Source organism: Mastigoproctus giganteus, chromosome 9 (genome assembly GCF_048544385.1).
Source record: "Mastigoproctus giganteus isolate SK-2022 chromosome 9, ASM4854438v1, whole genome shotgun sequence".
Taxonomy (NCBI): Eukaryota; Metazoa; Arthropoda; class Arachnida; order Uropygi; family Thelyphonidae; genus Mastigoproctus; species Mastigoproctus giganteus.
In genome coordinates this window covers 64,553,248-64,567,490 of record NC_143583.1, presented here as the reverse complement: position 1 = coordinate 64,567,490, position 14,243 = coordinate 64,553,248, and the positions used below count along the sequence as shown (strand labels likewise).

Below are 14,243 nucleotides of genomic sequence, written 5' to 3'. Positions count from 1 at the left end.
TGTTTCCCCATTGTGGATGTAGAGTAGTTGCAGCCTCCCTCTCCATAGAAGATAGCTGAACTGTTTTAGCAGGAGTTCGATGTGGATGGTGAATCTGGGTATGATCAAAATATACCCGAGGTCTTTATGACTGGTTGCAGTGGGTAGTGGTGACCCTCCAATTGTGGGTTGAATGACAGTAGGTTGGGTTTTCAGAGAGAATACCATACGGATTGATTTGTTTGGGTTGAGGTGTAGGTCGAAGTTTTACAGAAAACTGGCAAGTGCTGGAAGCTCTCATTTATGCTTGAAGTAACAAGAGATGTGTCCGCAGACGGTAGTATTTTAGTAAGTAGCGTAATATCATCTGCGTATACTAAATAATCAGTTCGAGGGCACATGAAGGGGATGAGAATCGCAGTGAATAGGATGCCGAACAGGACCCCCCCCCCTTTGTGTGACACCAGTGGTAATCTTCCGAGTGAAGGTCATATTTTTAAAAAATCGCCCTGTGCATTATAGTATTGATAATAAGTTGATCGAACTCTATAAGATTTATCAGCCAGCTGTCCATGGATGAAGCGAACAATTTGAAAAAGTTATGAAATCACGGGATTTTAAATGATATCAGTTTTCTAATGTTACATAAAATATTGGTATCAACCATTTCATTACAAAATTATTTAGGAAATTAAAAACGAAAGCATACGATAATAACCATATGCATAATGTTCCTTTGAGATACTGTAAAAATACTAAGCTAAATAATATCATAGGTTAGTAAAGGCATGATATGAAAGCAGTTCAAATAACATAAAATTAATGGTGAAAGAATATTACATTATGCCCTCATAGACAGTAGTTAATTTTTTTACAACGAATTTCGTTGGTTTGGTGGTTAGTTGGTATTTTGAATTAGAGCCGAGGCAATTAAAATCAAGAAGCACCAGTGTCTTCTTTAATTGCGTGCGTTCTATGGTTAGGTTGTCTGTTTATGAATCTCGCAAAACCATGTAACCCTCGAAAGAGAGCAACTAACTCGATCATAGTGTGGAAAAACCCATTGCCAGTAGCACGGTGGTTACGAGCGCTGTCCTTCCGTTCTATTTAGAAAAGGCCTGGGTTCTAATCCTGTGAAAACGGGAAGAATTTTTATAGTTCCCCCCCCCCCCCTATACGATGGCCCATTTAGTCGGTCTCAGGCGAGAGCCACACTGTACTTGTGACTAGTTTGTTGATTTTTAATTTCTTTTCTCACAATGTATAATATTAAGATATTTAATTTCCCATACAAATTTAGCAGCGTAAGTGACCCACTTCCATTACCTTTAACTCGCAATGACTGTACCTTAGAAGCAAACTCCAAAATTAACATTATAAAAGTCAACTCGACCGTGGCTATTAAGAAATACTGAAAAGCGGCTAATAAATCCAACCAACCTTTCCTGCTTTTGTTTTATGATATAGAGATTGAAAGGTATATTTTGTTTTCATTAAAAGTAATACTGAGGTTTTTCTTGTATTTGATTCTGTAACCTGCAGTTACTATACCTATAATTAAGAGTTCAACACGATGAACTCTTAATTCTAAATGATGCCAAATTTTAGGCAACAAATAGAAAATTTGGATCATTTTTGAGGAATTTCCTGAAGAAATATTGTAACACGAGTTCAAATCAACTACCGTAGTCTAAGAGCCTTAACATAAACAGTTTTTTGTTGTATTTAAATTCGGGTGACGGGTGAGGAATATTTGACCACGAATATCGTGCTATACATATTTATAGAAAAAATCAGCTGTGTTTACAAAGATGCCATCTGCTTAATACGGCTTAATGGGCAATAAAGGATGTTATAAACGATATAGTTCCCGAATATAATACACACATATCGGTCATAGTCATAGTTTTTGTCAGCCATAACGCTGACAAAAACCAAAACGTATTATTATATCACTGAATTCAAAACTTCATACGAAGCCAAATGTATACAGGACAAATTTTCATATTTACGAGGAGATATTAAGATTAGAATAATCAAACCGTTAGATTTGAAAGTTCTTTGGGAAATGTAAATGAATAGGCGAAGTCCCCCATGACTACGTACAATAACGATGTTCGAAATGTATTCAAATTGAGCATCCTTATTACAATAGAAATTCACGGAGGTATAATGACACTTTCCTTCTCCTTTATAACTGTAGACTTTGATCAGTAGACCTGAAGCACAAAGCAATTGATTCTGCCCCATAAAATGAGACAACTGATTATGGATCAGCTGGAGAATGTTCTAATCAATGAGCCGACAATAAGGGAATCAATACTATTATAATATTTGCAGTGCTAGACCACTCCAATTCCCTACAATGTCCACCCAAAATTGTAATCACTTGGGTAACTCCAGGAACTGAGGAAGTTCAATATACACTGCATTACTATAATATTAGAAATAATCTTCCTTTCATGGTCTCGTGATAAAAAAGAGGAATTTTACCCGTTGGTTTCTTATCCCTTACAGTTTCTTATCCCTTACAGCACTTCAGTCTCTCGATATTTTCGGTAGTGTAGTGTGGAAACCAGGAAAAGTGTCCGTATTCAATGAAATAAAGTGAATGCTCGCTGAGGCGTACTCTGTTGTTCTTATAGTGTTAAACTCTGGTAGGAAATTCATGGTGCTCTCCGACGCTCGTGATGAATGGCGTGTTCTCAGCGTTGCAGTGGAAGTCAACATACCGCTGATCTTGAACAGTGATGCGCGTTTCTTGGTAATCAATCAAATGTTTCAGGTTGTGTTGGTTTGATCTGACGAACGCAAGAAACAATTTGATTTTATGTCGTTCTGAGGGCTTCCCGTGTTTTTCTAGACTGTTATGGACACCCTCGGTACGCACATTGTGGTTGATGGAGGGGTCCTGTTGTTCTTCGAAGCCATTTTGATGGAAAGAGAGAGAAACCTGACGTTATTAATGGCTACTAGTTCAACAGGCACCACATGGCAACCTTGTAATTGGCAGGCACATAAAGAAACTCATTTCATCTCTCTTTCGCTCTCTCTCTCTCTCTCCTTACTTTTACAAATCACGTTCATGTCTTTTTCTTATGTGTTTCCTCTTTCCTCTTTTTTCTCTTTGATTTTATTTATCTTTCTCTTATTCTTTCCTGCTGTGTCTCTATTATTAATTTCTCCCTCTCTCACTTCCCTCCCTCCTCCTCCTTCCTTTTCTCTTCGCGTTCTCCGTTACTGTGTAACGGTTTTGTCATTTGTCACTCGTTTGCAGAGGTATGAGGTTTGAATCCCGTCGAACTGGAGGAATTTCAAAAGGCCTCTTTAATAGAGGATATAGTTAGACAACTACAGGCGGAGGGAGTAGGTTTTTCACCGAGTTTTCCGGGTTCTTAAGCCCGCGAAACACACACATTTCTACAGACATGACACACAATTAAACAATATGGTTTAAGTCGTTGATGCGCCTACAAATCCACAACAACATCCTCTCCTCACAATTTTTCTCATCTCTTTCTTTCCTCCCTACATTCCTGCCCTTTTTTCTTTTCTCTCCCCCGTAACTCTTACTCTCCTCAAGTTTTTTCTCTTCTCTTTCTCTGTCTGTTTCTCTGTTATTTCTCCCATCTCTTCTTTCGTCTCCTCTTCTTTCATCACCTTTCTCCTCTTCTCTGTTTCTCCCCTTTCTCTCTCTCCTCTCTTTTTTTCTATTCTTTGTTTTTATCCTTCCTCTCTCTCTCTGCTTCTCTCTTTAATATTTAACTATCTTTTGTATATTTTTTTCTTCTGTGTTTCACACCCCTCTCTTTCCTTCTTAATCTTACTTTTCACTTTTCAACACCTATCTCTCTCTCTCTCTCTCTCTCTCTCTCTCTCTCTCTCTCTCTCTCTCTCTCAACTTTTCCTTTTTTTTTTAACCCCTTCTCCCTTTACTCTTTCTTTCTCTAATTCTTCATCTTTCTCTCAGTCACCCCACAATGAGCAACAACCAGATAAAAGAAACTTATAAAGTGAAAGCACACAACCGAACAAATGCTAGTTGTATCTGTCACTTGTACAAGTTCTATACAGAAAGTTGTTTATTTATTTATTTTTCAAATGAACAAAATGCCAAAGATACCGAAGCGATGCTGAAAGATCCGGTTGATGCGTGTATTATCAAAGAGGAATATTATTACTCCTCCCATCGGGTTACCGCACTCACATCCGTCATTTGTTCGCATCGGAAAAGAACAGATTTCGGTAAGTGAGAGAAAGAGAGAGAGAGAGAAACAGGGGGGAAAAAAAAAGTTCCTAAAAGCCTCTTCGACATCGTTTAGCTCCGGAACTAAGAGGCGGCTATCTCACACTAGGAACAAGACAACTACAAACGGACGTACCCATCACCCCTTGCCAGTAGTGGTAGGGACAATTGCCGGTCGATCCATAGGTACAGCGGGAGATTCATGCGCTAAATGTAAGACCGAAGCCGCCAGCTACTGGTCCCAACAGTTCAAAAGTGGACTAAACTCTCCTTATCCACTGATACACACAGTTTAATGTTACCCATTATTAACCGGACTTGTAATAGTGCTTTAATACTTACAGATATCTCTACGCCCGTCAACTGGTGCAAGGAAAGTGTAATTGTGTGTTCCGACTCTTGTAGAGAGAAGTTGGCTCCGGTAGAATATCGGTTGCTAGAGTGATGCTGCACGTTCCTAAGTGTCGGTGCGTCCTTCCTCGGATATTAAAGTATATATGTTGCTTGTTCTATCTAATAAATATTACTGGAGTTCTCGGTAAGTACTCTTCAACTCTTTCTTCCTTTCTTTGGTTCATCACTTTCTGATAATGCATTTCATTCAGCTAAAAGATGCACGGAAAGCTGTATGGGAGTTTAAAGGGGTAAAAAGTTAAACAAAATATGGGAACGTTTCCTTTGTGGGGGGTTAATGACCCGCCGGGGGATTCTTATGGAACCCTTCCATCCAATATTTTAATTTTTATTGCTCGCTGGGTGGTTGTGTATTTTGGCATGGGTTCAAAGGGTAGAAATTCATCAACAGTCTTATATTCCAGTTTATACCCTGAGTGAACAGATAATAACCCCTTCACTGAAAATTTTCCTTCATTCAACTTAAAGACGATACAATTGGATAGTTAGCTGAATTTTATTGTTTAGTAATCTTACTTAGAGAGATTGTAATTATGCAAATATGCGTTTGATATTTAAATGCACGTCAGATGAATACTGCCGTTTTATTATGAGCTCATCTTCCGATTTGACATTTATAAATCGAGCCTTTTCTCTTCTCTTTATTGGGAACTCGAGGATGAAATACCATTTTTAAAATACGTCAGAAATTAGAGGCGAAGATGTGGAGTGGAACCACTTTTATTATTCCAAACGTACGATTTTATTTTATTTTTCGTTTAATCAATTTCCAAAATGCTCAATAATCAACAAGGAAAACGAAAATATAAAAACAAATGAAACTGGAAAGTCCAAAATTTATCGCGAGATTGAAATCGCCTATCTAGATTGCTTCAATGATAACAGTAGATAAAGAATAGAAATTATTAAAATCCTGCCCTTTTTGTTATTGTAGAAATGGCTACAATAATAAGGAATTATTACATTCTTCATATTTTTCTCGCTGCGATAATAATGCATTAAAATTACAATATTTATGAATTAAAAAAATTTGTTTTTGTTGTGTATATCGCAATATAATTATAATGTTGTTAAACTACGTATAACTCGTATAACCTCTCAATAAAAGCAATACACAACCAAAATATTAGTTCAGCACTTCTTTTATTGAGAACTTTTTATTTGTTTTTTTAAATAACTTATTTTATTTGGTTCAACCACTATTGAGCCATTGTGTATTTAAATTATCTTTAGAAGCAGAATTCTATTTATTTATTATATTTATACGCAATACTGGCGAGCATTTAAATTTTATCCTGGTCTTCCTTCGAGCGCTGCATTATTCTTAAAATAAGCTACGTGTGTATATATTTTAAACAACACTCGTGAAGTTTTGAAAATATCTTTTTCCATAATATTCTCTTCAGTTGTCTAAGCTAATGCTGTGTTTATTCCACAGCAGTTTACCGAAAGATGTCGCCACGTTCAGCGCTCAGCCCACTTTCATATACCGCAAGCATCATAGCCGATAGGCTTTTCAGTTTGGAAACTTCCCGGATATATTAAGCATAATGACAGCGATATAGAGACAAGAGAATGGCTAAATAAAACATTCTATGTTGCCCTTATCTATAAAATGATTTTAGGAGGAGTTGGTTTCACAATGAGAACTTTTTCATGGTTAAGGATGAAATTCCAGGGCTCGCCTGGGTTATACATACAATTCCTAACAAAAAATGGCGTATCCTTTAAGAAATTCCAATATCTTAGAATCTATTATAATTACTGCAGCATCTAAGATGAAGCGCCTAAGAGAAGCTGAAGGAATTAACTATATTAAAAAACGAACGAATTCCTCAACCTCAACAATTTAAACTGAACACTCCAGTATTCAAGGCTAAAGAATGGTAATTTTAAAATGATAATGTTCCACCAGATGAAAAAGATTTTACAGACTTCAGATGCCATTTTTCCATACTACTCTCTCTCTCTCTCTCTCTCTCTCTCTCTCTTCAGACATGAACTAATCTCAATTGCACCTCGTACAACATGCAGCGCGATTGATTATTCCAAATCATTCCGTTTTAGACTCACATATAAATAATTCTTAAGACTTTGGTTCTATTTCTTAATAACAAAATGCCTCAAATAATTTTGCTTTTTAATTATTGATTTTTAATAATAATAGACAGACATTCTTTTTATAAAAGTCTCTATGTATAATAAATACACAGAGATTTTTCATAATTATTGCTGGAAAAGAAGCTATTTCGTATTCCCTAATGCTGGAAATAAATTATAGAGTGCTGCTGCTGCCATATGATTAAAAATAAATTTTGGAAATGAATTAATCGATAATAAATTAGAATTATACAAGGAAAGAGACAAAATAAAAACTCTCGATAGGTTTAAGACAATTGTAATTTATTCAGTAGTTTTAAACAGTGTATTATCGTTCAAAAAGATTTTATGTACACATGGAGATAGTTAAACAAAATTGTCTAACAAAGTACAGTTATTAACAAAGTTTCATATTGGATGGACTGTATTTTGATGGAATGCGCACAATCGTCTTTATAGGTTTAAATTCTCAAAATCGTGCGCATTTACAACAACGAAATACGACTTCGATCATCATCGACTTTCAACATTGGCTCTCTTAATTCTCAGAGACCTTTTTAGAATAATGAATCTCAGTGAAATATGCTTTCATATTTATTGACAATATTTATTTGAAAAAAGACACCTTTGTATCCATTCTAACCAGGATCTGATTACACATGCCAAAGATGAGCAACGATAAGTATATCTGCCCCTACTAACAAGCTTCTTTTGTTGTTTCCGACTGCGTTTCTTTGCCTTGCCTTTGCATTACTTCTGTTTGATTCATTCAGCGCACACAATTATCAAGAAATCAATTTTGTTTTCCAGCCAGAGCTGTGATTGCTTATGCTACTCGATGCCAACCATGAATCCAATACGGCAAAGCTCCTCAAAAAGTCACTGTTGTCTCTAGTTCCGTCAGAAACCAGTTCGTCAGAATGTTTGATCATTAAAATGTTCGGAATAGATATCAAATGCTAACGATGCTTTTAAAATAGGAATAATGGTTGCAAAGTATTCCTCGAATGTACATTTCCTTCATAGCGCACCGTTAGAATTCAGATAATGTTTCAATATGCAAGAATGGACACACTGCAGCATCGTTGGAACTTGCAAATTGTCTCTTTATTACAACAACAACAGACAGCTCTTTGTTGATCGCAAATTTTTGTCTTTTCAGACATCAAAAACAACGTTGGCTTTTGGATTACAGTAATTCTTCTCTTTTTAAACATCGCAGCAAATGTTAATTATATACTTGTGCTGCCATCTGTTGTGGATTTAACAATTTATTACTCTAACGAGCGTGTTTGTTCAAACATTTAATAATGGCGTATAATTTTCATGTATTTAATGTACGTTCCAAAATGATCCTTTCTGTTGTTATTCCATAAAACATAACTGTTTCTTCTAAATCTTACAGTCTTCATTTTTCTGGATTATTTTTGCAACTACTGTTACCAAAAATATTGAAAGAGCACCCTCAAAATTGTCATGGGTCCCCTCACAAAGAAATTCTCAGTCGAGTACAATATGCAAAGGAACACTTCATAAAAGTTGCTCAGAACGTTGATACAATCAGTCGGAAGTAAACCGAAAGTAATTTCAAAACGTACGATGGTATTTTAGCCACTTTATACCGTTGTACAGCCATATCATCTGTGGTCGGGAACCATCATGAAATAATAATCTAGGATTCGTCTCGTTCTCAGAAAGCTCAGTTCCCTGAAAGCTTAATTTTTTCCATTCTTTGGCGTATAAGAAAGAGCCTATTGCTCAGAAAGCTTCGTAATTAAATCTCTATTTCTGGTTGGAGAAATATCCAAACACAGAGTATTACTGTTCCTTGAAGTAAGAGAAAGAGGTTGAAAACGGTAAGAATTCATTCAAAGCTATGGTTAACGGTTTCAGGATTTACCCTTTGAGTTATTCCAGGTTTTCCCAGCCAACCAACATGATAATCGAAGTATCAACAAATACTTGTACAGATGTAATACCGTATCAACTTCAATAGCATTAAAAATGGCATGAATGGCAGTTGAGCCAAAATTCCCAAGAACAAGAAATTGCCACCTGTAGAACGCTAAGTAATGTGACATAAGGGAAAAGGAGCTAACAGACACCTGAATAACCACCTAGCTTGCGTGCAGGCTCAAAGGTGAATTCGTCAACATTACATCTGATGTCCCAGTTTATGTGTATTACTGATCAGTTCTGCGATTGATCTCAAAAACAGACTAATAAAAATGGATTTATTGCTATTTTGTGGAGGGTCAGAAACCAAGTCATTCTGAATAGTGAAATTTCACTTGGATGAAGATGTAATATACATATATATATATATATATATATATATATTTTTTTTTTTTTTTGTTTGTTTGTTTTCTTGTTACACGAAGGGTGCAAGAAAGGTGCTGCACACCTTTCTTGACATTAGGTGACTAAACCAAAATGACTGCATCACAGAAAAAATGAATGCGAGCTGTATATGGTCCAACAGACACATCTAAGAAACAATCCTATTTTTAAAATGAGCGGTGATTGCATTGTTACGGATGGATTTGCCCATCTGCACACAGACCTCTAGGTGGAAAAGGCCGAATTAGAATCTCAGCGATGACGCGAGCAACTATAATGGGCTTTTCACACTCTGTGACTGTGTTATTTAGTCTCAAGCGAGGGTTGGTTGCAGGATTTTTCTCCCGGAAACTCGGGTTTTCTTGCAGCAAAAACAGGCTAACCGACAGAGGACACATAATTTGTCCACGGGCAGATGAGATAATTCTCGGATGGTCCTAATATGAGAGTTTTTTGCCATACAATTCTGATCCTTTATCTTCTTACTTTCATTTGTTCGAGCCTTTGAAAAAACATCTTGGAGTAATGACAATTAAGATAAACAGTGCGTTTGAAACATTGGTTCAATATGATGACTCAATTCTAAGAGAAGTACGACACGGTGGGACAAATGCCAGAATCTAATGGATGCCTATATTTAAAAAAGTGTACTAATGTGCCTTCATTTGTATCATTTCATTGAGCATCTTTAAATTAATGTATTTTCACAAAATATAGTACCTTTGATGCTGTCTCAGTATATTCGAGATTGCTACTCTAAGCATAAAAAAATTAGGCACAATCTGAAATCTATCCTTTATCCAACCGCCCCTCTTCCAATCCTCACGATCAAGGAAAATTAAGAAATAAAGCTAAAAATAATTCTTAAAACGCCTACTCAGAATTATCAGATGACTTGATAATTTTATGATGAATCCAAATTCCCCTCGGACAACTCAGAGCACGATGTTCAGAATTAAATTTAATTCATACAACTACAAAAAAAAGTATCGTAGTTCGTTCTGAGCACTAAATGTAAAATAGTCAATTGGAAGATTAATATTCATGTCCCAGAAGACTTGATTTCAAGTATATTTCGTACAGTAGTAAGTCTATCTTTGTATCTTAGCTTCAACTCCTGTTACCTTAGCATTGGCTATCCGATCGAGCTTTTTAAGAAAACAAATTCTACTGGAGTCTTTTCCCTTTAGAAATCATGGTGTACAGAAATTCTACCGTAAGATTCTTTGAAGTAAAAGTCGACTAGTGCCTACCATTAGGAATAAAGACATTAATAGGCACTGCATATGTAGCAAGTAAGAAATATCTTCAAGGGAGGCATTTAATTCAAACGAATTCTTATGTTCTTTACGGTGTAGGTAATTTCCTGAGGCACTCTTTGAAATAATGAATGATACATTGAAAAACTGCTACAAGTGAAAGACGAATTTTAAAGGAAACTCTCAAGTTAAAATCTCCGAACTGTGCAATAATAAAGGTACAAGGAGGGGAAGGGGGTTTAAAAGTCGGTATTTTAGTTGGCGAAGTTTAAATTATGAATGTTTATCGTGATGCGATAGCAGGGAAGAAATAGATGCCATAAAGTTTGAAGAAGCCGAAAGAAAACAAAGAATCAAACATGTTTACTCGGCAGAAAAATACGCCATTCCAACAGACAGAATTTCCTTGTGGTATTCATAAGTTTTGATTTAGGAAATTATTAATCATCGCTCCTCCAGCCCAGAAGATTTGATGTCAGTAACCAGAAATAACTGCAATTCACAATAAAGCGAAGATGGGGACAGATACGGTTGAACGCAAAGTACGTTTGTTACGACGGAAAACATCGGCTTCAGTAGCTCATTTCTTTGCGCAGTAACCACGAGAGTTTTGGATAGTGGAAGAGACATCTAAGTGGTCGTAAATTTTGTGTTTGAAGGCTGAATGTTCTGTACTGATACATTGTTCTTATTCATTACATTAATCACAGACTTGATCTGAAGTTCGTATGATCTGAAATAGTAATCATTACAGTGTCTTACAATGTCTATAGACATGTCAAGGTTGATTCCGAAATATCTTCAAGCTCACTAGAGATGCCACCATGTTTTATCGATGTGACTTTCAAACTATATCAGCAGACTGGTGGTCGTTCTGCTGTAATCCAAGAAAATACCGGACACCAGTTAAAAACATATATACAAATTTAGAGCTAATGATGGAATATGTAAAATTTGTGTATCTTTATTATCGTGAAGATAACACTACGTTATCTAGACCAGAAGACAATCATAAACTTGACTAAACACATGGTCATATGACGTAGACCCATATGTTTCTCTCAATATAGCGGATAATTTAAGTGACAAACTTTCCATCAAGTTTCAATGGAAATATTTCAAATATTTCAATGGGATTAAGATGGACCTCTGAGTCGGCAATTCCAGTACTAACAGCAGATGGTCTTCTTCAAACCAGGTCACTGTGTATTTCGCTTTATGCATAGATCACTGTTTTGTTAAAATGTGTCCCTTCACAATAAAAGTCCATCAGCGCAGTAAGTTCAGCAGTCTAGAATATCGCGGTAGGATAATTCGCTTCTTTCAGCCCTCAATAACAATCACTGACCCAACTTCAGACCATAAAAAGCACCACCACACCATACCATCACATTTCCAACGTTCCATCGTCACTCCGATCGTCACCTACGCATTCGGTGCATGGTTTCAAAAAACTACAACAGCAGTAAACAGACGTATCACGGACCAAATTAATAGATCCATCCTCCTAACCATCACTCGCGCTTGCCGCACGGTGAGCACCCACGCCCTGCACGTGCTCGCAGGCACTCTCCCGCTGGACCTAGAAATCATACAACGCGGCCTACTATACTACCTAGACAAAGGCACCCCACAGACTTTTCTGGGGTTCACTATTGACCTAACCAGCAAACTCACCTGCAGCAGGCATGGCAGGAAAGGTGGAGCAACTCTCAAAAGGGAGAGATCACAAAGAAATTTCTACCCAATATTGAACAAAACTACCCAACCTCACCCAACTGGTTCTCCCCAGGTCTACAAGCAACGTACCTCTTAACTGGACACGGAGCTATTAATGCCAAACTGTCTCTACTTGGGATTCAGGTTGATCCAACTTGCACTTGCGGGGGGCTGAAGAGCTGGCAGCACCTAATGTATGACTGCAGGCTCTATGAAGACCTACGTGGTGTTTTACTCACCAGAATCCACTACTTACCACAGGGACAAGAACATCACCTCCTAGACACAAAGGAGGAGTATCAAGCCTTCTCGGATTATGCACAGGCACTGTTCACGAGGAGGAGGACGAGGAGAAACCAAATGGCCGCAGCCCACAACCCACTACCATTATTACCAAAGAACATCTGTTCTTCAGCTCACCGGGCTCTCTTGCCTGGTGCCTTTCCACCCCCTCCCCTGCGCCGGTGGTGGGACAGTCCCCCGGCGCCCCCTACTTTCTCCTGGTGAGGCATGGGCATGCCTCACTGACTTCTGGGGTTGCCTACTCTATCATCCCCATATTTCTGCCTTAACCCCCCCAGCCTTCAGTCTCCCACCCACTCTATCTTTATGCTAGCGAATGTCCCACACACAAAAACTTAATTATGTCGAAATTCCCGTTCGCCCATTCTTTCGGCCTTTATTATGCAAGCATTATCCCCCTCACCTAACGATCATCAAACCGACGATGATGGATATATGTCTCTGTCTGTACGTACGTGCATATAAAACAGCGCGCGCGTTTTTTTTTTTTTTTTTTAGGTCCTAGTCTCTGAAATCTCAGGAAATTAGGTGGCAGGACCTGCCAGAGTGAAACTAAAACTACTGGGTTCCTGGTCTGCCTCCACGGGGCGAAGGTGGGGCAACGTTGGGCCTCAGCAGGGGTCCAGCGGCTAAACGACCAGATGAACAACGGTACACGACATCACACAGATACAAAGCCCACACACTTTTAAATCTCTGGCATTTCCCAGTGAACTGGTACACCCACAATGAAAGCAACGCGGAGATGGGGGAAACCCCTGGTGCCGTCTGACACTAAATACACCTTACACCTTACACCTTACACATTTCCACCGCGATACCCTACAGTTCAGATTACATGGTCCCCACAGAAGCGTTCTGTGGCTTTCTCCAGAATCAGATTCTTCCATCAGTCTGATAAATCATATATTATGATTGATCAGTCCGCCAGAGAAGACATTTCTATTCCTTTAATGTCCAGCTCCTGAGACCATTGCACTATTAAAATAGTGAGTTAAAATGTTCAGTGACGGTTAAAACGCTGAACATTGACTGTTGTGGGTCTATGATGGGTCTGTGTGCCTTAGCTAGTGCATAAAATCATCCTATTGGAATGCCCTGCATACAGTAATATCGCCGACTGTCTTTCCTTCATGCTTTTGCACCTCTTCAGCAATTTTTCTGCAGCTGTAGTGGGGAATTCGTTTGGCAAAACATCTTACCATTCCCAGGTTTATTTCTAAATATTCTTAATAGTAAAAATACATGATCCATCGTTTCGTGACTGAACTATCACTTCCCTGTTCCATCTTCCGCTTTCGCACTATTCCGTAGTGGTCCGTGGAAATCTTAGACACCCGAATTCCATCTAAGATTAAGTCGTACATGAGACACAAGACTACTTCTCCGCTTTAAACCTCACTGAGGTTCACTACATGCGACATTTCTCTAGAAACTGAAAATGAGCATATTGTAATTTAATTATAGCCTCGCTCTACTATAACAAGGCATTCCAATACCTTGGATAATACCATGTATATCTTATCAGATATATCTGTTGCTGTTTGACTTTTTCGCTGTAACTCTTTGACTTTTAATTTCGCCAGCGTTTAAGACGGATGCAAAGAAGGCACAATCTTTTCAAACGGAATATACAAAGTTTTAATTGCCGGTTTTTAATTTTTATCTCATTTTAATACTTTTTTTTTTCAAGTTCAAGAAAAGCAATAAGGATCAAGCGAGTTTAGGGAATGAGTTATTCATGCGGTAATTAATTATTCATCTCTTGAAAGAATGACTAAAAATACAAATTTCTGGGTTAATATTTATCTCATGTGTACGTAACAATCAAGGGGGGAATCAATCAAATATTAGCACGTTATTTAACCAAAAGAAAATTAACA

At 37.6% G+C, this 14,243-nt stretch overlaps 1 protein-coding gene across 1 annotated transcript in view; it reads left to right on the top strand.

The window, feature by feature from the left end:
• The first annotated feature begins 4,450 nt into the window (after window positions 1-4,450).
• Window positions 4,451-14,243, top strand: part of LOC150080290 (synaptogenesis protein syg-2-like) — a 266,638-nt gene continuing 256,845 nt past the window's right edge. The window contains exon 1 of the mRNA XM_090381296.1: window positions 4,451-4,763. Within this exon, the coding sequence (XP_090237422.1) occupies window positions 4,670-4,763 (94 nt within the window). The 5' untranslated portion in view covers window positions 4,451-4,669. The remainder of the gene's footprint in view (window positions 4,764-14,243) is intronic.